The sequence below is a fragment of the Desmodus rotundus genome, chromosome 6, assembly GCF_022682495.2.
Source record: "Desmodus rotundus isolate HL8 chromosome 6, HLdesRot8A.1, whole genome shotgun sequence".
Taxonomy (NCBI): domain Eukaryota; kingdom Metazoa; phylum Chordata; class Mammalia; order Chiroptera; family Phyllostomidae; genus Desmodus; species Desmodus rotundus.
Genome location: NC_071392.1, coordinates 639968 through 667393, shown reverse-complemented (window position 1 = coordinate 667393; position 27426 = coordinate 639968). Strand labels below are relative to the sequence as shown.

Here is a 27426-nt window from a genome sequence, read left to right as displayed (position 1 = left end):
TTCACTGGGTTGGGGGGTGACAGCTGCTGCCCCGATGGCAGTGGTTGGGGTGTCCTCACCTCCCACCCCGTGTCCACTCACCTTAGACCCGTCCTGACAACTCTGCTGCCCTCCCCGAACTCTAAAGGGACACAAGATCACCCCAAGCCCCCTGGAGAGTGGGGTCCTCTCGCACTGTACAGCCACACCCACAACTCCTTCTGAAAGCGCCCTTTGGTCTACAACAGCACAGTCCCAGCTCGGGGGCCACGTCCTGTGCCCCCATCGGCTTCTGAACAGAGCAATGGCCATCACCAGCCAGAGAAGGGTGGGCCCCGCCCTCATTGCTGCTTGTCCACGTGACCTGGCACCTTCCGTGATGCTGGGGGGCTGCTGAGGAGTCACGGCCTCCACGCATAGGAGACCACGTCCCACACCCACAGACCCACCTACTTCCTGGAAGTCGTCGCCATCCCTGCCAGCCACAGCAGGGACCCAGTTTTATGGCTGTAAACACTGAAACCACGTCCCAGGGCTGGTTCTGCCACAGAAACACCTTCTGGCAAGTGAGCTTCTCGGGCCATGAGTGCCACTTGTTTCCACAGTCAGCAAAGTCTCGCACCCCAGTCCACGTGCAGGAGTCCGAGAGGCTACTCGGAAAGCGAGGGCCACGCCGACCCACCGGCACGGCGAGCGGGACAAAGCCAGGGGACAGCCTGCACGACCAGGACACATTGGTCACAAGACGGGGACGTGGCCGCAGGGGACCAGCCTCTGGCTCTTGGCAAAAAGTGGCTCTTGAAGACAGCCAGCAGCCCCCGCCCTGGGCCAAGGGCCCAGGCTCCTCAGTCTCCCCAAGCCGTCTGTCCAGGGCCCGGTGGCTCTGGGTCTGGTCCCAGGCCTCATTCCCGGCCACTCTGGGCTCCTGCAGGCCTGCTCTCCTGGGAGCCTGCAGCCCTGTGCTCACCCGGCCGTCCCGGGCAGCTGGCCCCCACCCTGCCCCCGCCACGAGGACCGGATGGAGCGGCCTCACGTCTCCGCTGGTGGGGCTGGCCCCTGCCCCAGCCCGGCTGCCGGCCCAGCCCCACTCTGCTGGCCGGCTGGTCCTGCTGGAGTGATGGAGGCCCCGAGCATCCGCCCTGCGCCCCCAGCGGCCAGCACGGCTCCACTAAGCCTCCTTCCCAGCTGCTCCTGGGGGTGGGTACGGGTCAGGGGCACGGGCGGCAAGCCCTAAGCCCCGCCGAGCCCCCAGCCGAGCTCCAAACGGGTGGCCGACCATGGGGGCCACCGGGGGGTGGCCTGCGGCCAGTCTGGTCTGGAGGCCAGCTCTCCCGTAAGGACACATTTTCTGCTCGGAGTTCAGGGACCTGGGGTGTGAGCCATTTACATCGGTCCTGCCTTCCAGGAAGTAGGTCAGCATCTCGCCCTTGCCCTTGACGCTGACCTTGCCGCGGCACAGGAAGTGGTAGGCCCCCTGCCTGAGCAGCCGCTGCACCTCCTCGGTCACCTGTGGGGGAGAGCGGCAGCTGGGCTCATGGGCGGGAGGGGTGGAGCTCTGCGCCCATGGGAAGGAGGATGCCCTTGTTCCTGAAAGGCCTGGGGCCTGCGCCTCGGGGACTGGGGTGGCTGACCTGGATCCTGCCGGGGACGCCGGTGCTGTCCATCCGACTGGCCACGTTCACGGTGTTTCCCCAGATGTCATACTGCGGCCGGCGAGCCCCGATCACGCCGGCCACCACGGGGCCCACGTTAATGCCTGGAAGACAAGCACCGCGGACGGTCCCAGAGACACTTCCAGGGGACGCGCTGCCCCTTCCAGGTCACAGGTTCTGGGGGTCACCTGGTGCAGGGCCCCATCCTAAAGCAGGACCACCGCTTCCTGGGGCGGCACCGCCCTGACCCTGAGAACAGTAGCCGCCGCACAGACTCTGGCCACAGAAGGCTGACCCCTCATCTGTGGGAGCTCCGTGTGCCCCCTTGGGGCTCCCGCCTGTGTCCCCAGGGTGGGACCCCATGGCCGCTTTGGGTGCGGGGCCCAGGGTGGGTCACAGCATCTCAGGACGCTCTGAGGGGCGACGGCCCCTTGCCCTCACAGGCCAGGGACCGGCTGCCCGGGGGAAACACAAGCCGCCCTGCGGCCGTCTTCCCGTTCTGCCCTCCTGCGCTGATCTTTCCGGGCGTGGCCAGGGGTGTCAGCACCATGTCGGACACCGGCCTAGTCGGTGCCTTGGAGCCTGGGCAGTGGGGCTGGGGCACAGGGGAGGGCGGGGCAGGACTCAACAGCATGAGCTCTACTGCAGCCAGGGGACGGGGAGCCGAGAGGAGCCCCAAGGTGACCACTTCACACAGGGAACCCCCACCGCCAACCAGGACGCCCCGGGCCCCGGGGACGAGACTGAGCCAGTGTCCAGCCCCTGGTGTGGCCGGCCATCAGGCACAATGGCCAGGCTTGTGTGGGGGGTTCCTATGCAGACAGAGCGACAGAATCTCCCTGACGGACCCTCAGATCTGCTTCCTGTGCCTACAGGGGTCAGGCAGAGCCACAGCAGGAATAGGAGACCTGGACACTGTGGGGGGGACCCAGCACACTGCCCGCCGGGCCTGCAGGGACAGAAGCAGAGCTGGGTTCAAGTCCATCTGAACTCCGCCCACTCTGAGGGTCCCCTGCCCCTGCCCTTGCACTCAGTCCCAGACTTGGGTCTGTTTTTAAACTCTAAAACCACCATAAATCTCCAGTTTAATTCTATGCGGAACTAGGAGGAATATTTCTGTTCCTGTTTTCATCTCAGAAAAAAACTGAATTTAAGACAAAAACTGACACTATGGTTTTGTAAAAGCTAGCGAAGCACTCAGAGCTTCCTCTCCTCACTCCCAGGCAAGGGGCGCCCAGGAGGACGAGGACCCACCCCCCACCCCACACACAGGACCTCGCCCGTGTTTGGGGCCGGCTGATGGAAACGGGGCACTTTCCTCCAGCTCCCTACGGACTCCGAGGCGCGACTGGATGTCACAACAAAATCGGTGATTTCTGGGTCTTTGACGAGCTATACCTGAGCCCTCCCAGGTTCACGGCACTGGCACCCCACTTCCAAAGAGAGCTGTCTCTGCACCCCCAAGCTGTGCCTCCGGCGGAGTCACCCTCCCCCGTCAACTCGACGGGAGCAGGGTCCAGCCGCCGCCCCCAGAGCCGGCTGAGTGGCTGCGGGCACCTACCCACGCGGAGCACGAAGTCGTTGTAAGACTGGTAGTTGATCTCGTCCAGGACGTCGAACATCTCGATGGCAAAATCCGCCAGCGTGCTGAGGTGGGAGGAGATGCACTTCTTAGCCTGGACATGAGCAGACACAGGCATCACGTTTGGGGGAATGAGGACCAAGGGGCAGGGCCATCCTGCAGGGCAGCTGCTGGGCATGGGGGCCCAGCCTGTGGCCCCGGTGGGATCAGGGACCCCACATCAGCAAGGCAGCCCCCCAACTATGGCCCGTTCCTATGCCCCTGGGGGCAGCAGTCTGGTCTCTGCCAGGGATTTGCACCCTCCCCAGCTCCCCGGGGACACCCTGAACGGCCCCTGCGACAGGCAGGAAGTTGAGACAGAGGCCAGTGGAGCCCAGGCCAGCCCTTCGCAGACAAGTGGGCAGCCCCTGTGAGTGGGCACCAGATGTCCCAGGTGCTGCTAGGACAACATTGTCACCAGGCCATAAACAAGGAAAACAGGTCAGCGGGGGTCCCCCTCCTACACGGGACCGAGCCAGCCATCATTCCCTGGGGGGGAAGGTCCGTTCTTTTCTGATGCAATGACAACTCTACATTTTTTTTTAAATGCCAAAATTTCTCACTTTTCTTTTTTAAAGGATATTTTACTAGCCCTCAAATTTAGGGAACTAATGCTTTTTTAAAAAAAAATTAACATTTTTTAGACCAGTGTCAGATCTGCAGAGGCCATAGCACAGAGTCCTTCCCCCCTGCCACCCCCCCCCCCCGGTTGTTAACTCCTGACACACGGTGACACGCTCAGTACCACTGACTCATTCGTACCAGCTGCAGCCCGCAGGTCACACGAGGCTTCGCTGTACGGGTTTGACCAATGTGTGTATAACTGTGTAATACAGAACAGTGTCACTTGAAAAAATTTCTCTCGGTCAATGGCTTGTCTTTTCGTTACAGTATTTTCCACAGATTAGAACTTTAAGTTTTGAATTAGGTCCAACTGACCGATGTTTTGTTCCGTGGGCCGTGCCTGTGGCGTTGAACCTACAAACGCACGCTGAACCCAAGTCACCTGGGCGTTCTGGTGTCCGCCCAGTGTGTTCTAGTTTTCCATTTCACATTTCGGTCTGTGGTCCACTTTGGGCTGATTTTTGCGAAGAGTGTAAAGTCTGTGAGTAGACTTCCATTTCTAAAAATAGACTGATATATAGACAGACAGACGGACGGGTGTCCAGTTGTTCCAGCACCGTTTGTCAAAATGTCTCTCTTTGCTCCATTTGCTCCTTTGTCTGTATTCACGGGGGTCCAGTTCTGGCCTCCCTGTCCCCTCCCCTGACCCCTGTGCCTCCTCTCTCATCAACGCAGCACTGACTTGCTTCCTGTAAGTCTGAGAGTCGGGGGAGTCGGCCCTCCACCCTGTTGCTGTCCTTCAGTGTGGTGCGGCCATCCTGGGTCTCCCCACTCCACGTGAACTCCGGACCCGCTGGCTGACGTCACAGCACCACCTGCTGGGCTTCTGCGGGGATCACCTGCAACCTACCCATCTGCTGGGGGCTCCGCAGCATGGAGCCCCCTCTGCGGGAAGAACCACCTTCTTTGCCAGAGTTTTACAGGCCTCCTCCTGTGGCCCTTGTACGCACTTCTACGTCTGGTGTTTACGTAGGGACTGTGCCTAAATAGCGTTGTGTGTTTATTCCAAATTCCACTTGCTCATTCCCGGTGGATGGGAAAGCTACCAACCTTCATAGGTCGACCTTATGACCCGCAACCTGGCTGTAATCTCTTACTAGCTCAACTCCCCCTACTGATGCTCAGCCCCCTGGATCCGCCCGGCACCAGCCACCAGCTACAGCGGCCTGTCACCTCTTCCTCCTGGCAGCTCTGCCGGCTGTTGCGCCCGCATCCTGTCTGACTCTCTGTTATGTGCAAACACATCGACGATTGTTACGTCTTGGAGAGGCGACTCCTCCGTCCTCCTGGGGCGAACCTGTATTGCTCTCTGACGATGCTCCTTCATCTGAGGTGGGCTCTGAGGTCAGGACACCTGCTTGGGTTTTTATTCCTGCTAACACGCTCTTTCTACATCCTTTTGCTTTTAATGTATCTCTGTGTGTCTTTATAAAGTGTGTTTCTTGTGGGAAACCTAGTTGGGTATTTTTTGAAGTCACTCTTCAGTCTGCCTTTTAATGGGCATGTTGGCCATTCCCCTTTAAACCGATTACTGGTGTGATTGGACTAGTATCTGCCACGTTTGTAATTGTTTTCCACTCACTGCATCCTTTTTTTGCATCTCCCTTTTTCTGCTTTTTTTTTTTTTTAGGGACAGCCTGAGGACTCCGTGCCCAGTTCTGTGCTGGGGAAGGGGAACACTCAGTGGGCCTGGGCTGGTGGGAAAGGGCAGGACTGCATGGAAGTCCTGTGACCAGCACCCCCCCACCCCCCCGTGCTGACCTTCCGAAGGAGCTTGCATCTGGAAAGAGCTGGCAACTGCCGAGGTGGCCTGCCGGCCTCCGCCTTAACCCTATGCAGAGGACAGGCGGAGGCCCAGAGAGGGGGCCTGTCCAGGGCCCGGGACAGCTGAGGGCAGGGCGGGGACAGCTCTGAGCAGGGCTCCCGGATGGCACCCACCTTGGCCCCGGCCACAGGCGCCAGCCCTGCCGCAGCCATGTAGGTGCTGCCGATGGTCTTGATCTTCTCCAGGTCCTGGTAAAAGTCCTTGTCCATGAGCTTGTTGAAAACAAAGACTGTTCAACGTTACATTACATTTTAGACAAGTCGCCGTGACCATCGGATGCCAGGGGCCACCACTGAGCACTGTGTCTCCTTTGCTCTGGGCACCAGGCCAGGTCTGGGCTGAGCCGAGAAACGCAGGCCAGAGGGAGTCCCGCAAAGACCTGAGAGAGAGGAGCCAGGGAGACCACCAGAACGGGCCAAGCTCCAGCCCACACTCCCCGAGCCCCCGGTGTAAGGGATGGATGCAGCGCCAGCCTCACAGCCCAGTGCCCGCCCAGCGGCGCTCCCCCCGTCCTATCAGGACCCAAGGAGATGGACACATGCGCTCCCCTGTCCCGTCCCTCCTGGAGCACGTGCCCCGCTGTGGGAGGAGGCGGCCCACCCACCCAGACACCAGCTCCTGGTCGCCCGCGGCGCGCACCTCGTCGAAGTCGGCGATGATCTCGTTGAGCAGCCGCAGACACTCCACGCCCATGTTGTTGCCGTCCAGCTCGATGTAGAAGTCGTTGAAGTTGGGGATGGACGCGAACATGACGCCCACCTGGGAGTATGACTGGTAGTAGAGGTCCTGGGGGCAAAGGCTGGGTCAGCGGGGGCTGGTGCGGGGGACCCGTGCTGCTCACAGGAGGGGCTCAGGGGGTCTGGGTTCCCCGGGAGGTCAGCTCACAGCCAGTGCAGAGCAGGGCGAGGAGGGGCGGTGGGAGGCGTCTGTGGCCCACGGCCCCGAGACTGAGCCCAAGAGCTATTCCAGGCCATGCCGGTCAAGCTGACCCTTGGGGCTTGTGCCTTGGGAGCCAAAAACCTGGCCAAGCCTCTTCCCTCTTGAATCAGCGTTTGTTAGCCCTGCTCTGTGGTCTGGTGGCCCCAGGGCTTCGCTGGGCAGGTGCAGTGAGAGGAGGTTCTGACCAGCCCGAACAGCGCACACACCAGCTGCAGAAGCCACTGTCCCTTCTCAGGGACAAGGGGCACTGTGCACTCTCCCAGATCAAAGGGAAGCCACCATTCCGGGCACCTCATCTGTCCCAAGAGCCTCCTGATGGCCCAGCCCTCCCTGCCCTTGGGGGTGGCCATGGGGACCCCCCAACCTCGGCCAGACTCTAAGCAGGCAAGTAGTGTGGGAGGGCCGCTGGGTCAGACCTCCGAGGGCTGGGACCGGGGCGCCGGTGGCTGCACTGACCATGTTCCGGGGGTTGGACATAAGGAAGTGCTGGGCAACATGGGCCGGCAGGAGGTTGAAGAGGATCCTCCTGTTGTCCAGCTTCACTCGCTCCATGTCGTCCTTCTCCTCCTCCGCCTGCAGGTGGACGCATTCAGCTCACTCAGCACCCTGCGTGGCCACGCCCAGAACCCCCTTCCCAACCGAGTCCTGACTTGGGGATGTCCCTGCCCGCCAGTTCAGCCAGGCCCACCCTTTTTGTCTGACCACACAGAACATCTGAGAGGCTCCTTGTCCCCCACCACCCTCCTGGTGACATCAGACCACCGGGCCGTCCACAGCAGGAATCCCATTACATCAGCTTAGCCCGAACTCCCCCTTATCCCTGATGTGTCCACTTTGTGAGCTTCCGTCTGCCCGCCCCATCTGCTCCTGGCTAAACCCCCTTTCCTTGCGTATCTGGGGCTGCGCCCCCTCCCCCACCCCGCAGGGGCCACTGCATTGTCACACGTGCCCTGAACGATGTCTGCCTCGGCACCTCTGCCAGGACCCATGAGTGCAGTGTCTGCTGAGCACCTTCACCGACATCACAAACGCACACTCCTTTCTCGTCACCGAATGCACGCGGAGACACCGAGGGCCCACACCAGGCCCGTCCCAGCCCCAACCCCGCAGAGACGCGGACTGAGGGGACAGCCACCCACAGGACTCACAACTTTCTGGGAAACTCACTACCCAGTCTGCTGGAACTTTCAAAGGACAGACAATGGGGAGCTTCACCCCATTTCCAGGGTCCACCTCTGCCACCTCTGGGGACCAGGTGTCCACAGAGCCCTTCCCACAATGTAAGCCCTCCCTTGGGTCACACCGTCCCCAGGCAGATGTCTACAGAAAGTAGATGAGTAGTTGCTTGAATTCCTTTGGGGAAGGGGAACTCACTACTCACAAAACCACCAAACTCAGACCCTCAGAAGGGGTCACCCCAGCCGTCCCTCCAGCCCTGCTGTGTTGTCTTCCGTCCGGCCTGGGTCCCACGGCTCATGCCAGATGGCGCCGCCTTCACAGCTGGCTGGTATCCAGCCAGGACCCCGCACCTGCCCCTCCCCCAGAAGCAGAAGGGCGAGTCTTGCCTGTGCAGCCCACAGGTAGTCCAGCCGCAGCTTGACGTCCACCTGCCGGGCGTGCAGGGCCAGCGCGCACGAGAACAGCAGGGTCGCCAGGATCGGCTCGAAGCTGCGTGCAGAGCCGGCGCCGCCCCTCGGGGAAGACGAGAGGCAAACCCAGTCGTGCTGACCTTCTCCCCTGACACAGGCCAGGCCCTGAGAGCGCCCTTCACACTCGACAGCTGCCTCGACCCCTGGGGCCGACCCACGCTGAGCCAGGTATCCCCGGAACCGGAGGCCTTCCCGAACCTGGGGCTGAAGTGCAGAAGCCACCGAACCAAAGGCCCCCACCAGCCACCAGAGCACAGAGCCCTCGGCCCGGACAGCCCGACACCGCGCCGGTGTGTCCTGGAGGGAGTGGTGCACCTACCCCAGAGCCTTGGAGTACCCGCTGAGCTCCAGCACCAGGATGTGGGACGCGCTGAGCACAGCCAGCAGGATCAGTTTGGGCAGGGAGGAGACCCGCAGGAAGATGGTGAGTGGGAGCATGCCCACGAGGCCGCAGAGCAGGGCGTGAGGCACCGCCTCGCAGGGCGACACGGGCAGCACTGGGCTCCGGCCTCTGGGCAACAGGACCACCAGGGAATCATTGGGACTGGAGCTCCAGGCCCAGGGCAGGCAGCCCACCTGGAGGGGGACAGAGGGCAAGAAGCTAGGGAGGGACTCACTCAAGACTCACAGCTGTCCCTACTTCCAATACCCCTGTGGCTTCTGCACCTGCAAACCCACTGACCCAAGAGCCAACACTTTACAACTGCCCCGCCCCCCTCCTGTTCCTCCCACCCGACCCTTTGTCCTCCGCTCACTACAGAGGGGAAGGTCTCCCTTCGCAAGGCGGAGACTGCGTTTCTTCTACTGGATGAAGTGCCCCCTCCCCTGGCTTCCTGGGCACCCCCAGGCCTGTCTGATCCCGCAGGTCCCCCCGGCCGCTCTCCGCAGGGGCCCCTCACCCCCCCTTGCCCCGCCCCGCCCCCCCCCCCCCCCCCCCCCCCGGTGAGTCTGAGATGCTCACCACGCACGCCTGCGCCACGGAGTAGAGCAGGACGACGACACACACGCACAGCGCCGTGCGGATCTGGATGGTCAGGCAGCCTGGGAAGCACTGACAACACCGCGTGGTTTCAGAAATCAGGAAGGAGTTCCCAACGCTCTCGGTGCCGCTGGGGACTCGGCCCCCCTCACCCTCCACGTGTTTCCTGGCCATTTCCTTGTATTCCATCTCCCAGGTGAAAAGCTTACTGAAAAACCTTGGTATCTTTCAATCAAAAAGAGCAAGGCCTCCCCCGCCTCCCCCCATGGTGACTGTGGCACCGAAATCCCTGAAGAGATCGCCCTGCCGTCTTCCTAACGGGAGTCGTCTGCCTCCGAAGTGGGGAGAACTTTCATTCACTGCTGTCTTCACGCCTAAGCAAATGTTATCATTTTCTACACACGGGTTTTGTATTATTTTTGTTAAGTCATTTGAGAATTTAATTTTAAATCTGCCCGTTTTAAATACATTTTTCAATAGTCAACAATTTTATAGATAAAAGCCAGAGTTTTTTCCTTTTTCAGACTCACACTCTTGAAATTAGAAATAAAATGAAAGCAAAGACCACACCGTGGACAGTCAGCCCCACCGTGGCTGACACTCTCCCAGTGATGCCACGTGGCAGCTGGGCCTGAGCACTGCGGGCAGACGGGCGAAGCACACAGCCACAGCCTGTGCCATCCCCACGGTGCTCGTGCGAGGCTTTGGGGCCCGAGGAGCACAGGGCAGGGCCCTCTGCTGCGTGGGAGGCGTGCTGGCATGGGGGCAGGAAGCTCCTACCGGGATTCCCTCCTCCTCCTCCCTGCCTGGCTCAGGACCACGGTGGGGAGGGGGGGCAGGGGGTGATGGAAACACGAAGCTGGAAGGCCACTGTGGGCACCAGGCCTGGCTGCGAAGCAAGTGCCTGTCCACGGTGCACACCGGCCACCACAGTGCACTCACATCCGCGAACCGGCGAGCCCTGTGAGCGCAGCTGGCTCGCACGCGTCTCCCCTCCTGGGCACACACTGGGCCTCTGTTGGATGGCGTGGCCCCCACCCCTTCCAGCCTGGCCCCACAGCCTTCTGCAGGAGCCCTGGGGGGACTCCGGAGCTGAGCACAAGGCCTGCTTGCGGTGATGAGGTATAAGGGCGTGCACACCAGGCCGGCGAGGCCCGCACGCTCCCCACTGCTCGTGGGAAGCCCTAGAACCCTGCTTGTGCCCCAAGCGAGGGGGTGGGAGGCAGCAGGCGGTCAGAAAGGAAGGGGCTGACGGAGCCAGGCCCTGTGGGAGAGCTGCACACGCCGGCGGGCTCACGGGTCCCACACGGGGCAGATGTGCGGGCTTCAGAGATTAGCACGTGTGATGCTTTCGCTTGAAAGTATGTGATTGCAGCTCTGTTATCTGGCTGGGAAATGTTGGTTTACCAGACCCGATGTTGCTCCACCCACGACAGTTGAAGAGCTGGGATGTGGTTTGAATAAATAGCATTTTTTAATTAAAAAAAGCAAGAGGTTACCTAGGAAGAGACCAAGTTCCATGAGGAAAACTAGATTTAATTTTTCAAGGAGCTGCTGGTTCTAACCGTCATAGAAAATAGCCCTGGGTCTGCGGACAGGCTGGGGGCAGGGGTGCTGGGACAGAGGCCCTCCCACAGCCACCTGCGGCCTGGGGCTCAGACGTGGTCAGCCTGGGTTCCACGGTGGACACCAGCAAAGCTGTGGGGGCTGCACAGACTCTGATACCAACGTGTGACAAACCAGTGCTCGAGCCCCCATCCCCAAGGGGCTCTCCATCCCAGAATAACCTTGAACCTTGTGCTCATTTACTCAGTCCCTCTCAGTCACCTGCCCCTGGGCCTCGGCCTCCACAGGGCACCAGCTCCCGCTGCCTGGGCAACACTTTCTCCCTGCCAGGAAGACGGTAAGTGGACCAACACCTGCACGACCCCACCTGTCCTGCCGAGACGGCCGGCGGAGACCACAAATGTACCTGTCCAGGTGAGGTGCAGGCACAGGACACATGCACACATGTACCTGGACCAGGTGAGGCGCAGACACAGGACACATGCACACACGTACCTGGACCAGGTGAGGCACAGACACAGGACACATGCACACACGTACCTGGACCCGGGTGACGTGCAGGTATAGGACACAGGCCACCAGGAAGCAGATGCAAAACACCAGCAGGAGCAGGATGGCCACGCTCCTAGGACAGAGGACACGTGGCCCTGCAGGCGGGGCCTGGAGACCTGTGCCTGGGAGCTGCCTGGGAATCTGCCCCCAACCCCAGCAGGTCCCTCCGTCCCCAGGAAGACGCAGAGGTCTCGGGGGAGGTGTGCAGGCCGGTCCCCTTCCAGGATAGCATCCCCTGGGCGTTTGTGAGGAAGGTGCAGCCCTGTGGACTTGGCTGCAGCATGGCCTGGGCTTCGTCTGGGAGTGGCTCTTTCAGAAGAAGCCTAAGCCCCAGGTGGGGCCCCCCAGGTGTGCAGTATGCTCACAGTGTGGGCGGAGGTGGGGGCCAGGGGGTGCCCTTCCTGGAAACTCAGAGGAGAAAGCAGAAGTAATCTGCTCCGAGGCTTCACCAGGAAAACGTGGTACGTAAACAAAAGTGGGACTTTTCTGGGTCTTCCTCGCTGTGAGGCATGACAATTACCTGTTCTTTCTGCTTTTAAAGAGAAGACTGCCGCATACACGCTCCCTACTGGGCAACTGGCCCACAACCCAGGCATGTACCCTGACTGGGAATTGAACCCACAACCTTTCAGTTCACAGGCCGGCACTCAATCCACGGAGCCACACCAGCCAGGGCTGATTAAATGTTCTTAAAACCACTGGACTTTTCTTCCTCTTGAGGCCACACTTCCTCCCTCTAACATCTCTGAAAATGCCACACACCCCGAAACCAAGCCGCTCACTGCTGCCCTGTGTGTTTTCTCCCTCAGAAGCCGAGGCAACAGTGTCTGCGTGTGGACCGGGACACAGGGGTCTCGGTGTCCCAGAGCTGCGAGCCTGGAAATTAGCGTCTGAGCAGGGCCAGCCCCACCCCTAGCCATCGGCCTGGATGGACCAGTTCCCTGGGTCAGTGGAGAGCCGGTGTGTGGCTCGTGCTGCCTGTGAATGCAGGGGGTGGGGGGCTCATGGGGCTCCCCGAACTTTAAGAGAGGGGCACTCCCAGCATCCCCCACCCGGCCCGATGCCGCGGGCACGCACTCACTGCGGGATTATCAGAAGGTAGATGAGGCCGAACAGGGAGGCCAAGACGAGGGCGAGCACCACAGCGCTGGTGAAGGACTCGTCCTGGAGCTGGTAGTACTGCAGACAGAGCCAGCGTCAGTGCGGCTGTCCCTAAGACACGAGGGGCCATCCCTGGGACGGGACGGGCCACCGCGGGAAGAGGGACACCCACACACAGACCGGAGAAGGGCGTGTGTGTGGCTCCCGGCCGCCCCTGCGCCCGTCACCCACCTTTCGCTCCCGCTCAGCCTGCTTGTACTTGAGGGTGAAGAAGTCCAAGTCTGCCATCTCCAGCTCCATCTGCCGGGCTTCCAGGAGGCGACTGATGTACCTGTTGACGCGGGTGCCCGGGGTGGCGTAGACGACGTTGGTGGAGAAGGACAGGCGGTTTCGGAGCTTTTCCGAGGCTGTTCTCAAGGCCCGGCGCTGTGGCCATCAGGGAAGGAAGGGGCTGCCGTCAAGTCACCACGTTCTGAAGAAGGGGATCTTGGTGCCCCCCACCCACCCACCCCCAGCTCACGCCGGCATCGGCAGAGTTTGGGGCCTGAGATGCAGCCATGGCCGCACCACCTGCTGGCGGTGACATCCCAGGTGAGTTACTTTGTCATCGGGGACGGGGTTCCGTGTCTTCCAGGGGGGTGACGCCACGACCGTGTGATGGCCCCGTGGGGACAGGACCCCACACAGGCACAGTGGGGGACAGCGCCCAGCATAGAGCAATGAAATGACAACTGGTTCTTTGAAAAAATCAACAAAATTGACAAATCCCCAGCAAGGGATGAAGCAAAAGACACCAACAAACTCAGAAGGGAGACAATCTCAGACCCCACAGCCACGAGGGGGGTAACAGGGAAATCCACTAACAGCGCTGCCGGCAGACACACAAGCCATTGTCCCACACGTCACCCAACGTGACGGAGAGTCTGAACAGCCCCACAATTACGAAAGAAATGGAATCAAAATTTTAAATTCCTGGAAAAGCAATCTCCAGGCCCAGAGGGTTCCACTGGAGAACTGCACCAAACGTGTGAAGGGGAATGAACTCGAGTCCCTCGGGGAGCTCTTCCCGACTCAGGTCACATCGTCCATGTTAACCGGACGAAAAGGACCACGACCGGCTGTATCGGTCGTGAATAGAGACGCAAGAGTTCTCAACACCAGCAGACAGGGTGCAGCCGTCCGTGACCAGCAGCACGCGCCACGCCCGCCCCTGGAGATGCGAGTCCCTCCACGCACTTCAGTGCCAGTGCCGCCCACCGAACTAACAGGCTAAACAAAGCAGAAAGCTCCCGCCCCGACTTCGCCACACAGAAACAGCCTCTGACGAGATTCAACACCCACGTGCGATTTAACAGATCAGGAAACTAGGAACAGAGGGGGGCCTCCCCAGCTTGGAGAAGATCACCCACAGCCACCAGCAGTCAGCGGGTGAAGGCCTCTGTGCCCCCGCTTCCCATTCACCTGGTGCTAGAACCCCAGCCAGTGCAGGAAGGCAAGAACACGGAGTACATGGCCAACAGGTCAGAAAGAAAGAAACACAACCGTCCTTATTTGCAAACAACAACCCCGTCCCCAGAAATGATAACCACGGAAAATCCCGAGGAACATTCAAAATAAAACGAAACTCCTGGAACGAATAAGTGGGCTCCACGAGGTCTCTGGGTACAAGACAGACACAGGAAGGAGAACACGGTATTTCTGCGTTCGGGCAATGAGCTCGCGAACACCGACGGTCAAGTGCAGAACCGGTCACCGTCACCGAGAAGATCAAATGCTAGCCGTGACTCACAAAACACGCACAGACTTGTAACCAAAGCCGGTGACGGAGGCTGAAGGCGATTGCGATACATGGAGAGACACGGCCACGGCCACGGCCGGCTGTCCCCGTGGAGACGCACCCCGGCTCAACGTAGCTTCTGTCAAACCCCAGCGGGACTGTTTTGTGAGCTGACAAGCTTATTCCAAACATTAGGTGAAAAGGAAAAGGGACTAAATCGCTGGTTTTTCTTAAAAGGAAAGAGTAGGAGGGCTCACTCCACTGATTTTAGACACCGTATAACCACGTGAACCCAGACCACGTGGTGCTGCCTGAGGGACAGACGCACAGACCTGCGGGACAGACAGAGGGCCCTCAGGAGCCCCACTCGAGTCTGGCTGGCAGGTTTTGTGACAGAAGTACCAGGGCCACCCCGTGGAGCAGGCGAGCCTTTCCACACCCGGTGCTGTAGCCGCTGGGCCTCCACGAGCGTGGGATGGAGCCTGACCTCGTCCTCACACCTGACAAACGTTTAACGCAAGCGGATCCTGAGTTCAACAGGTGCTCCCGGGGGGATGGTCGGAGGACACAGGTGGGAGGGGCGAGAGGAGGATCTGCACAGGTGACTCCGGACAGGAGATGGCGCTGCCTGCTCCCAGGCCCCTGTCCCAGGTGGGCACACCTGCCCGGACGTGCCTGGGCCCAGGTGCTACTAACCCACACACATGTGCTCCTGGAGCATCTAGAAACCACAAGCTGAGCTCACAGTGTGAGCCCTGGGACGGGCAGAGGGGAAAGCGGACCTGCTGACGGACGCATGTCCGCAGGGCACTTAAAGAATCTCTGGATCAAGTTCCCAGGAGCAGGCTCAGAGCCAGAGCCGCCACGGGTCCTGAGGCGATGAGCTGCCCAAGGGTGTCTGTGGATGTTCCTTCTTCCTGAAAAGCCTGGGAAGCTTGGCAGTGAGATTCCTTTCAAAGGCAGAGAGCCACAGAGGCCGGGATCTGTGGGGGGCAGGCCTGGGGCCGTGGCAGGACACGGGCAGCGGCTCTCCCAGTGGTGGCCAGTGCTCATGCCAGCTGCCTGGCACGGCCGTCCTGCTCCCCTGGAGAGGACTGGGGCCTCTGGCCAGAATCACAGGCACGAGGCATGTGTGGTTAGAGTGCTCAGGACCTGCCACGGGCACCTCACCTTAACCCCCAGCTCTCCCCCAGGACCCAGCCCCCGACCCCAACAGAGACCAGGAGATCCAAAGGGGTCTCTGACCGACCCCAGAACCAAAAACCCCGCAGCCAGGCCATGGAGCAGGCCTCCCACAGAGGGAGCCTCAGTGGGCACTGGAGGACGAGTTCCAGCAACCAGACAGGAGCCCGCACGGGATGGGACGGCCAGGGATGAGCCCCGCCCCCCCCACCCCACCCCCACCCCCGTGGAAGGACGGCCCTGGCCACTCTGCCAGAGACCGAGGGCAGGAACAAGAGGACAGAGCGACAGATGCCTGACACGTGAACGGCACAGGGCGGATTCAGACAGCGGCACAGATCTGGGAGTGATTTACCAGGGAGTGTGTGGGATGCCAGGCCACGAAAACCCGCAGGGGAAGCACCAGCGGCTGAGCCCCGAGCGGCGCCCTACCTTGTCGTCGTCCTCACAGGTCATGACGTTGGAGAAGGGGATCTCCGCCTTGAACATCTTGCGGCACTGCATGAGCTGCACCAGCAGGTAGCACACGGTCTTGAACTTCATCCTCTTCGCTGGCTTTATGTCCGAGAGGATCAGTCCCGGGAATATCTGTGCAGGCGCAGAAGCACTGTGGGCCGATGCTCCTTGCCGCTCCGCACAGAGTGGCTGTCACCAGGTGGGGCGTCTGCCCATCCCCGGAGCCCTGTGACCCTCCCCTGAGCCCTGGAAGTAGCTTGGTCACCCTCCATCCTGCCCACACCACGCTCCCTGGGCGAGGTGACCTTGGGTGCCCCACGTAAGACGGCCACAGCCCTGCCACATGCGCGTCACCCTCCGCCCACACGTCCCCAAAGCCTGGCCCCTGCAGGGGCCTCACACCTGTGTTGTATGAGAGGCAGTGAAGGCCCTGGGAGGACAAAGGACGGCCCTGCCACTGAAGCCCCAGGGCTCAGAGATGACCCAGAGTGGTGGGCCCTCCCCACAACACACGCCAAGGCCAGGCCCAGGACGGGACGTGGGGCTCTCCCCAGCGAGCCGGAGCCCCAGCCTGGAGGGGCGGTGCGCCGAGGGGAAGCACCTTGCGCCGGTGCGAGGGCACAATGAAGAAGGTCTCGATGTTGTGTGCCTTCAGGAAGCTGTTCCTCTCCTGCCCGTGGCCTGGCTCCACCTCGTAGTCGCCGTTCAGGCACGCCAGTGTCGCCTGGGTGATGTGCACCTTCCTGCAGGGAGGGGGCAGCCCGGAGTCACGGAGGGACCTGCCCTGAGGCCTGGGGTGCACATGGGGCCGAGGTCCTGCGGGAGGTGGCACAGGCGTCCCCCGCCAGGGGCAAGCTGCATGAGGAACGCTGGGGACAGGCAGGGAGGGACGGCAGGATGGCTGCAGGGGGCGATGAGAGACACCAAGGGGAGAGAAGAGAGCACCAGGCCTGCAGCATGGCAGGTGGGGGAAGGAGGGGCAGGGAGGTGACAGCGACACAAGCCTGTCCCCAAGCCCCCAGGCCAGGAGGCCCCGGCCCCAGCATCTGGCAGGGTGTAGGCAGCAAGGGACAGGGGGTCTCCCCAACTCCCCACAATGTGGGTGTGCAGGCGTCTGGCCTCCCTGTCACCCTGGACACCACAGCCGATGTCTGCGGGCACATCCGGCCACCCTCCCATCCTGCTCTCAGTGATTTCACAGAACATCAAGCCTTGGCTTTGTGCGCTGTGTGAAGAGCGTGAGACCAAAGCCGGGGCTCTGATTGGAGTGCAGAGGGCAGGGACCTGGAGGGAAGGGCACCCGGGAGGCATGGACCCTGCCCCCTGAAGGAGAAAAGCAGACTGGAGCCAGGTCAGCACCTTGGACAGCGCCTGGCCACCCGGGGCCCTTGCTCCAGTGCCTTCCTGACCAGGCTAGCCAGCAGCTGCAGGGACAGGCTTCCAGCCCCAGCCCCCCTCCCTCAGGGCCACAACGTACCCGGGCAGGCCCGCAGCCTCCATGACATTGGCCAGGGTGACATCGTTGGACCACACGTCATACTGCCACTTGCGCAGGCCCAGGACACCGCAGAGCACCCGGCCCGTGTGCAGCCCCACGCGCATGTTCAGGTCCACCTCAGTGGCCTCGGCCACAGACCTGCAATGCAGACCAGGGCATGGGCAGCGGCCCTGTCATCACTCCCACAGGGCCCCAAGCTCAAGTCCTGGCCTCCTGCCGTCCCTGCCACGGGGCCAGCGGGGCCCCAGGTGTCCAGGAGCATGGGGTCTCCCAGCCTGGTCAGCCCAGCCCCCGGCTGTGGCCCCAGGCAGGTCCCCCGGCTCCTGGCCACTGGCCAGGTCACACTGCATCGCACCTGGCCCGGCCGGGCAGCCCTGGAGGGAGGGAGAGGATGCTGCCCTGCGTGCTGTGACCTGGCAGGGGCCCTCCCACCTGCTTGATGGCCGAGGCCAATGCAACAGCCGCAGTAACACCTGACAGTCTCATGGCCCAGGAGCCCCAGGAATGGGCCGGGTGCAACCCCAAGCTCTGTGACTCAGGGGTGCTGCAGAATGGCCTGCGGGAGGCCCAGGATCCACACGCCTCCCGGGAACTACGAGGGGACTTTAAGTGGTGAGTCTGTCCTTTGGTGACGAAAGCAAATCGCCCAAACATGTGGACACCGAGATCAGACCACAGACCCGGGTGCCCTCGCCCCCTCCCAGCCGGTGATGGGCCAACCAACCCCGACTCCAGCCCAGCTGAGGCCCCCAGGAGAGACCGCCCGGGGAGGCGGGGACAGTGCCAGAGGGCTCTGGGCAGAAGCCGGGTCAGGCCCTCCCCCAAAATCATTTCCTGGTCCACAGGGGTCAGATCAGCAAAAGAAACAGAAGGGAAGGACGGGGCAGCACCCGGAAGGCCCAGACTCCGTGGGGCAAGCCAGGAGTCCGAGGTGGCAAAAGGGCCTCCCGGCTCCAGCTCCCAGCCACCCCTCACTGGGCAGAAGGTCCTGGCTCTTCGTCCCCGTCACAGAACCAGACGAGGCAGAACAAGACAGGGCAGGCCAGGCCCAGGGCATTCCAGCAACACTCTGCACAGACAAGGCCCTGTGCCCAGGCCACCTGTCCCAGGAAGCCAAGCTCACAGGAACTCCACAGGGTCTGCTTTCCCCAGTCCACCCTGCCCATCTCAACCATCTCCACTGCCAAGGTGACTTCTCCCTGCAGAGCTAACCCACACTTGGCAACCCCCCGGGTGACCAGGGACAAAGAAACGCTGTCACCACAAAGTTCAAAGGGGGGTCATGGACACTCCACAGAGCAGCCAGGACCTCCTCTGCTCCTCCCCTCGCCCTGCGGGCTGGATCTCTGCAGCCACGGCAGAGGGGACCCAGGGACAAAGGGGCGGCACAGGCCCGTGGGGTCTCCCAGGGCAGAGCATGCGGGGCGTCCAGGCTGAGGCCGCCAGGGGCACTCACGTGATAGTGTCGATCATGTCCAGGCCCATCTCCACGCAGCAGTGGGCGTGGTCGCTCTTGGGCTGGGTCAGGCCGCACACGCAGTAGTAGCAGTCCCCAAGGATCTTGATGCGCCGGCAGTGGTTCTCCTTTGGGCAGACAGCACATCAGGGACACGCTGGGGCCGGCCCTGCGCCTTCCCCACGGCCAGGCGCTGGCGACCACAGCCCGTGCCCCACACCAGGGCCCAGCGCCCCTCCCAAGGGGATGCGCCACAGGCGGGGCAGCCTCGGGAGGGTGGGCGGCCCCCACGGCGGTGAGTTGGGTTGCCCTGGGGCACCCCACTTCTCCCACACCCTCCCTTCGCCTCGCCCAGGCAGGGATCCATCCCCCGGCCCCTCAGCTTGCTGGGCCAACCCGCAGACCCCGCCCAAGCCTGGAGCCAGCTCCTCCCCCAAGAGGGGCTGGCACAGGCCCCTCTCGACCAGCAACAAGGATCATCGTGTGACGCTTCTAGAACACAGTAGATTCCCCACCCACCCTGGGAAGGGCAGGCCACATGCATCTGCACACCCCACAGCTTCCAGCCCCATGTCTAGGTCCACAGTCTCCCTAGGGATCCACCTGCTGGGCTGGAGCCCTGACCTCGCCCCCACCCCCCCTGGGGATGCCGCAGGAAGCCCACTCTGACGTTTTTGCAACGGTAAGAATCTCAGGACCCCACTGGCCGCTGGGTTGGGGACAGCAAGAGAAAGGTCAGAGGCCTTCCACCACCCGTCCAGGGCCTTGGGGCAGGCACAGTGGTCACTGGGGCGTGGCCGGGGTTTGTCCCGGGAAAGCCCTTGCAGGGCTACTCAGCATCACCCTCTCTAAGCGCCTAACAGCTTGGAGCTCCCCTGTCAGCGTCACAGCTGCGGGGACCTGCCGCCTGAGCGCCCCAGCGGGAGTCTTCAAAGCGTATCCAAGACAACAATAGCGAACGCGCTGTGTGTTAACAAAAGTAACACCTCTGATGAAAAACGATGACATTTCTCAAAACAACTTCTGGTGAGCAGCGTGGCCTTTGCCGCTTTACTCTGCAATCTGTCCGCCGTCCCCCACGTTTGCCCCCGCTCTGCGCGCCTGTCACGGAGCCCAAGGTGGCCTCACAGAGCCAGGGCCCCGCGCCCGGTTCTGAGAACACAGCCGCAGTGCCCACTTCACGCTGCGCCCCGAGTGCACACGGACGAGCTGACGCCAGTGTCCTCGAATCTGAGTTGTGTGCCCCGCCCCCTCTGTGCACGGGGCAAGCACTCAGCTCCGGCTCCCACGCGCCTCAGTCCTGTGACACTCTGCCGGGCACACGGCGAGGACGGAACCAGGGTTGTGACCCCCGCTGCTGTCCCAAGGGATGGCCCAGGCCACCGCCCAACACCTGCCCCCCCAGCCCTGTGCCTCCCTCAGCTTGAGGACACCAGGGAAGTGCAGACAAAGGGGGGCAGGTGAGCAGATGTTCTTCCATCAGGTGGCACCTCGGGAAGCCCAGCCACCGAGTCTACTTCCTCCTGCACCCCGAAGGCAGGCCCCAGCTTGGGGAGCTGGCCTCAGGGAGGGTGGGGCCTGGCCGCCTGGTCTCCTGTGACCACAGGTGGCCACTTAATAACCAGGTGCTGCAGTGGCTTTTCTTCTCACGCTGCCCCGGGATGGGCCGTGCTGTGGTCAGCCTGGCCTGCGGCAGCGTCTGGGAGCCTGGGGCCAGACGGCCAGGGCAGACGTCTAACCAGTGGGCCAGGCCCCTGCAGGCCACGCTCACCCAAGGCTCCAGGCCAGCGGGCAGCAGCAGGCTCTCTCCTGGCACGTGGAGAATGCCCACCCCCACCTGTCCCCATCGTCACTGTCCATCACGAGGGGTGGCCCCTCAGGCACCTTCTCCCTGTCATCACAGGTAGGTGGCCTTCACCAGGCCCAGGCAGCAGCCGAGGGACGCTGCTGGGACCCACCCCTCCCAGAGCCCAGGGAACCCCCACCCCGGAGGAGAGCTGCAGGCTGGCGATGATCCCGGCATGCCAGGGTCCGCCACACTCTCCGTGCAGCTTTGAGACAGCAGCCCCACTCCGCCGGACAGTCAGCCAGGTGACGGACACGGAGCCGCAGCCCCTGGGCCGCAGGCTGTCCTGAGAGCAGGGCCGTGCCCCACCATGGCCTGGCCCCACGCGGCCCGGAACAGGCTGGGGAAGTGAAATGTATCGCCTGGTTTTATTAATCTCAAGTGTCCTGGCATCTGCTACCAGGCTTCAGAGACAAAACAAGTGCTTTTCACGGGTTTCGATGTTTTAGTTCAAAAGCTTCCCTGTGAATACTGGACTCGGCGCCTGGGGGTCCCCGTGGGCAGCATGGTGTTGCCTGAACAGCTGTTTCCCAGACACAGCAAAGGAGGGAGGGAGGAGGCTGTGGGAGGGGTGCACTGGGGAGGGGCAGGAGGAGCAGGAGGTGAACTGGAGCGTCAGCCAAGCAGCGGGAGGACAGGCGGGAGGGCCTCCTGCTCTGCCTCTCAGGTGTGGTCTGCAGGCTCTGGGTGCCCTACCCCCCCCTCCAAGGCAGAAAGCCCCCCGCAGGCCTGACCTGCCCATCTGCCCCAGGCCCAGAAGGAAGAGCCCGAAGGTGCCCCAGCCCCTTCTGAGGCCACCTCTGAAACGGCAGGTGGGGGTCTGGAGGCCAACACGTGGACCGAATTCTGGGACAGTGGGTCGGCTCCGGGACATGGGGCGCCTGAGGGGGTGGGCAGGTGCAGGGGGGGGGGGCTGGAATTACCCCATTCAGGCCCAGCTGTTGAGGAAGCAATTGTTCCAAGTGACCCCAGGCCAATGACAGGCACTTAGACTTCCAAACGTCTGCCCACTTTTCAGTCAACCGTCCACTTCCTGCTGGGGAGGGGCCAGCCACAGAAGTGCAGGTTCGCTGCGGGGGGGACGCAGAAACAGTCAACAACAGAGCGACAACCACGTAAGGTGTCAGGTGGGCCCCGGACTTCGGGGGTCACTTCACAGGGCGCACAGACACCTAACCGTATGTGGCGCACCTGAACTGGGCGACATCAGCAACGTGCAGGTAGACACCTCTGCTGCCGTCCACCCTCCTGCCTGCCTGGGGCCTCGAGCGATGGGCCCCCGCGCGTGCACCACCTGCACCGTCCGGGGTCCCACACACCCCGTCCTGTGTGCCAACAGCCACCCTGGGGCTGAGGACGTACAACAGAGCGAGGTGTCCTAGCTGGGAACAGCCCCTGAAGGGCGGGGTTGTGACCAGAGCGATGGAGAGGTTCCTGCTGCCTGTCACCCCGAGGGGCGTGGCCGGGCCCACCCAGGCGGCCCTCCGACTGAGGCCAAGCCGTGGTCGGGCTCATCCCTGCAGCCAGCACACGGAGAACTCTTCTCGCCGCTCCACGGCCTCTGGAAACCCGCCAGACAGACATCAGCTTTGTCCAGCTCGTTTGTCACTTTCCCATGAAGAAAGCTGACATCCAGGCAGGCCCAACCCCGCAAGGGCGGTGGAACGAGACCGAGCCCCAGACAGGTGCTGCCCCGTTGGCGCAGAAGGACGCGACCAGCTTCCCGAACACGTGTGCAAACACAGATCGAAAACGGGGCTAATAAGTGGGGGAAAGGTCAGAAATCTGTGCACACCCACATCCGCAGCCACCACCGTGGGTGAGGGACAAACACACCGCCCGCCACTCTGGAGACCAAGGCAAACACGCTCCTGTGTGTCTAACCGCATGGCGTCCGGGAAGGGTGTGGGTGTGCCCCGCAGCTGCGGGGTGCTTTTCCAGGCCTGCACACCGGGCACAGCGAGGAAGACATGACCCACACCCTCCTCCAGCAGGACTCGAGCGACACCTGCACCTCCACCCACGCACAAAGGACCTGAGGAAAAGCGTAAGTGAAGGGGCGGGCATCTTGGTTTGCGGCCTCCTCACCGTCGCCCCAGCAAGGGGAAGGATCTGAACTGAACTTCTGAACATAAATTTAAGAGGATTCAAATCAAAAATGTATGTTTTCTGACCACAACAGAGTTAAATTTGAAGTAAAAAAACACAAAGGTCTTTGAAAAATCTCTCCAAAAATATGCCTCTAAATAATCCACAGGCCTAAGAAAACTGAAAGGGAAATTAGGAAGCATTTTGAGCTGAATGCAAGTAAAAGCACGAGGTGGAGATTTGGGGATTCTGCTGGCGCAGTGTCGGGGGACGTTCTCGGCGGAGTGTTTATACCAGGAGAGGAAAAACCATCTCCAATCAACGGCCTCAGTTTCTCCCATAACGAACTACAACAAGAAGAGCAACCTAAAACCAAAATAAGCAAAAGAAACAAAACGAAACAAGCCAGACAGGAACTTATTAAAATAGAACAGAGAAATCAATGAAACCAAAGGAAACCTCTTTAAGAAAATCAATACAATCGACAAACCTGTACCCAGAATGCCCGGGAAGACGTGGAAGACACAAGTCCCCGAAACCAGCAACGGGAGCGATGGCGTCGCTGCGGCGTCTGCGGGCTCGGGGGCAGGGGGGTTCCGGGAACGACTTACTCTCACACCTGGGACAACTTAGAAAAAATGGACCAGCTCCTGGGACAGTAAAGACCTACCAAAGCTCATCCAAGGAAGAAGGGAAGATACCCTGACCGGCCTATTCAAAGACGCTGGATTTGCAGCTGGCAACCGTCATGGGTAAGACCCCTGGCCCAGGTGGACCCACCACTGAGCTCTGACACACGAGGGGACACATCACACCAGCTTTGCATGAACTCCCCCAGAAAACGCAGCGGGAGGGATCCCCCCAAGCTTCTCCAAGACGGGAGCCTCCGTTACTCTGACCTCCACTGACAGCACGAGAAAAAAGGAGGAACAGCCTTCAGGAACGTGACTGGGGATTTCTAAGTGAAATCCGAGCGTGTCAAAGCCAACAACGCATCAGAACAACCATCAGAACAACCGCGCACACGTCCACGTCGGGCTCGTCCCGGGACGCAAGGTCGTCCTCACAGCTGCCACCCATCCGCACGGTTCACCGCGTCAGCAGGCTGCCAACGAAAATCCGCGTGAGCGTCCCGTGGACGCAATCAAGCGCTGGACAAAAGCCAGCATCCATTTCCGACAGAAACTCTGCAAACTGAGAATAAAAGGAAACGTCCTCAACGTGGTAAAAAGCATCCCAAGCGCCGGAGCACTAACGTCACACTTAGGGAGAAGTCAGCCGCTTTCCCGTGAAGGCCAGAGGGCAGCTCAGGCCGGTCGGCAGCCCGGGGCTGTGCCAACCAGGTGGGCCACAGCCTCACCGCCCTGGCGGGGTGGGTGTGGCCGCTCCCCCGTCTGCAGACCCAGCAGCGAGTCAGCAGGTGGTGCGCTGGCACGGGGTGCCGCCAGACCCAGGTCCAGGGCCGGTGGCACAGGGGGCCGCTCTTACCGTGGCCAGCTCGTCAAACTTGCCGAAGAGCTCGTTGAGCAGCTTGACCAGCTCCTGGGCCGTGCACTGCGAGGCCAAGCTCGTGAAGCCCACGATGTCTGCGAAGAGGATGCTGCAAGACACAGGTGCGCTGCCGTCCACCTGGCACGCCCGCCTCAGCCAGGGGGCGGCCCTGCTGCCGCCTACGGCCACCCTTTGCGGGTCACCTTAAAGCAACTCTCCCTATTTATTCCTCAGCCCAGGCCACAGAGTAAAGCTCTCTTCTTCCCATTTTACAGGTGAGAAGACTGAGGCAGGAAGGAGGCATGGACCCCTGGTGGTCCCAGAGGCAGGAGACGCTGTGGCCACACAGAGCCCCGCTGACCCTGGTCCCCTCAGCCCTGCCACTCACGGCCGGGACTCTTGCTGGACCTCAGTCCCCTCACCTACAAAGTTGCGCAGCGATGCAGGCAGACCACAAGGGTGTGACTACGTTAAATGGAACTGAGTGTCCACAGGAGGCTCCTCCTGCTTGGGCTCAGAAGCTGGCCCTGCACTGGGGGCCTCCCCCCTGGCCTTCAGCAGCCCCTCTCTAGGAGGACAGCTCTGGTCCCCCCACCCTGAGGGGCATGGCAGTTGTACTGAGCTCGGCCACATGGCAGTGAGCCATGCACAGGGACGGCTGGGGCAAACACCGGCTCGAGGGGCCCGGTCTGCAGCACTGGACAGAGACGCAGCGAGGTTTCCTCGTCCGTCTGTGCCCCGGGGCCCAGCGAGCAGGGCGGTCTGGCCCCAGACTGGCCCCAGAGAGCCACCCCCTCGTGTCTGAGTACAGTGGGTACAGCGTTATCTCCAACAAGCAACACTCAGCTGTTCTAAGTACTTGAAAAGGAAATGCACCATTTATTAAAATAAAGTACTCTTTAACAGACTTTAAATTCAAGCAGGCAAACAGGAGGGTGTGTGGGGCAAGCCGGCTCACTCAGGGCTATTCCTCACCTGTTACATGGGACAACGAGCCCCGCCCAGGCCGCCATGGACGGACAGAGGGAGGAACCTGGCACCACCTGCACCAGGCTCGGCAACAAGACTGACCCAGGACCCTGCCAGCCCCGAGCCACACCCACACCCGGCCTAGGGGCGGAGCTCCACCTCTCCCAGCAACACGGGAAACAGGTGCTGAGTCTGAGAAAGCAGCTATGGCAGGTGTCATTGGAGATGCCACCGCTCCACCCCTGTGGGACCTGCTTCCCTGCCAGGCAGGTACTCACCTGGGGCTGCTGAACCCCTCCTGCCCCTCCTGCCCTCAGACTAGGGCCCTCTGACCACCTCAGCCACTCCCCACCACCTCCATCGCCTCCCACCCGCATCGCCTCCCACCCGCATCACTCCCACCTGCATCAACGCCACATCAGCTCCCAGGCCCACGGTCCCCAGCTGGCACACCCTACCTAACGTTATCGTGCCGCTGGATGTAAATCTTGTGGAAAATCCTCTCAGGGGGCTTCAGAAAGTCCTCCTTCATCTCCATGGCAACGTTCCGGGGCAGAAGGCTCATGAGCAGCCGCTCCTGGATGGGAGAGACGCATGGTGTGCCACACGGGGCCCACTCTGCGTGTCCTCAAGGCACCCACCCAGGCCTGCAGCCCTCCTCACACGTGGCCGGAACGGGGACTGGTCCTGTAGCCCTTTCCCAGCCCCAGAGCCCCAGCCTGGACAGTCACTGCACAGGGAACTCGTCCCAGAGCACGGGGCAGGCACCCCCAGAACATTAGCCACTCACAGCACCCCACCGTGCTCCCCGGCTTCTCCAGGCAGCCAGTCACAGAAGGGAGCCCAGGTCACCAGCCCTGTGCTCGCCCCCCTGCCCCACACTGAGAGGGCCACAGAGAGGCCCTGCCTCTGGGGCAGAAAGGGGCCCTGTTCTTGCAGAGATAAGCGGCTTTGGAGGCAACGTGGCATTTTTCTCCCAGCCTCATCCTCTGATTTCTCCCTGGTCTCTGGGGATCAGACGTTCTTTCCCCCAGGGGACAGGAGCAAGGCCTGGACCGCTCCACAGGGACACCACCGGGACTCCGCCGCCTGCCTGGGCTGCAGCTTCCTCCCCCAGCCTCGGCCTCGACCTGCTGGCCTGGAGGGTCCGGCCACACGAGGCCTGAGGCCCACTCCTCCCTCAGCTCTCACGCCCCCTTCTACTGGCTTTCGGAAGAAAACCGAAGAAAGGAGTTCAGACCCCATGTGGAATCAACGAGGCCGTTCTCCCGAGGAGGGTGGACCCCGTGGGGGCGCAGCAGAGTCCCCACCTCACTCTGTCCTTCCTGTGGCCCTCGGTGACACTTACAAACCTTCAGCAAGACCAGCAGAGAGAGACACAAACGCAGGACATCAGGAGTGAAGTGACGCGTCACTACTGACCCCAAAGACATCACGGGCCAGAAGGAGCAGTAACAGCTCTTCACGCATAAATTCAGAAGAAATACACCAATTTCTCTAAAAGCATGAATTACGACAATTCCCCGAATGTGAAACAAGCACTATGAATAAAATATTTGAGTAGCTTTACATCTACTAAAGAAATTGAATGCTTAATTTAAAAACTCCTAAGAAAGAACTCTCCAGAGCCAAGTGGTTCCACTGGACGTATACACCAAGCACTTAAAGAAGAATTAACTAACACTAGTTCTACATTACATCCCCCATAAAAGATGAGGGAATACATCCCAATTCATTCTGTGAAGTTAGTGTTACCTAACACCAAAGTCACACGAAGACAGAAAGAGAAACCTGCAGGCCGACGTCCCTGAAGAACACAGACACAAACCTTTAACACGACCGTTAGCCTTTCAGCAACACCGAAAGCCTGACTGGGGGACGCCGCGCCGGTTCGATACCGAACTATCAATCACTGTCATGCGGCATGTCCACAGCGCCCCCGTACAACCCACACAGCAATGGCTACAGGAAAAACTCGGCAAAATCCACTCATGATGGAACGTCTCAGGCAATGAGGGAGAGAGGGGAACTTCTTCATCTGAGGGAGGGACATCCAGCAAGAGGCTCCGGCTAACACCACACAGGTGAGCGCCATCCACGCGGCCCCAGACGGTCCAGTCAGTGCGGGAAAGAAAAGGAAATTAAGCCAAGGGTGGCCCGGCCCGACCTCCGCTTG

At 61.3% G+C, this 27426-nt stretch overlaps 1 protein-coding gene across 3 annotated transcripts in view; it reads right to left on the bottom strand.

Moving 5' to 3' along the window:
• Positions 1 to 962: 962 nt before the first annotated feature.
• ADCY1 (adenylate cyclase 1) overlaps positions 963 to 27426 on the bottom strand; it is a 32714-nt gene continuing 6250 nt past the window's right edge. The window contains exons 3-20 of one of the 3 annotated variants that reach the window (XM_053927352.1): positions 25709 to 25827; positions 24279 to 24390; positions 18857 to 18984; positions 17380 to 17538; positions 16504 to 16645; positions 15879 to 16034; positions 12719 to 12913; positions 12468 to 12565; positions 11375 to 11459; positions 9251 to 9340; positions 8609 to 8865; positions 8206 to 8332; positions 7097 to 7213; positions 6341 to 6487; positions 5815 to 5913; positions 3193 to 3307; positions 1611 to 1735; positions 963 to 1486 (exon numbers count right to left, since the gene is read on the bottom strand). In XM_053927352.1, coding sequence (XP_053783327.1) covers positions 1148 to 1486; positions 1611 to 1735; positions 3193 to 3307; positions 5815 to 5913; positions 6341 to 6487; positions 7097 to 7213; positions 8206 to 8332; positions 8609 to 8865; positions 9251 to 9340; positions 11375 to 11459; positions 12468 to 12565; positions 12719 to 12913; positions 15879 to 16034; positions 16504 to 16645; positions 17380 to 17538; positions 18857 to 18984; positions 24279 to 24390; positions 25709 to 25827 — 2610 coding nt within the window. In that variant the 3' untranslated portion in view covers positions 963 to 1147. Of the gene's footprint in view, positions 1487 to 1610; positions 1736 to 3192; positions 3308 to 5814; positions 5931 to 6340; positions 6488 to 7096; positions 7214 to 8205; positions 8333 to 8608; positions 8866 to 9250; positions 9341 to 11374; positions 11460 to 12467; positions 12566 to 12718; positions 12914 to 15878; positions 16035 to 16503; positions 16646 to 17379; positions 17539 to 18856; positions 18985 to 24278; positions 24391 to 25708; positions 25828 to 27426 lie in introns of those variants that run through there. The other 2 variants (XM_053927353.1, XM_053927354.2) reach the window with 2 other exon arrangements.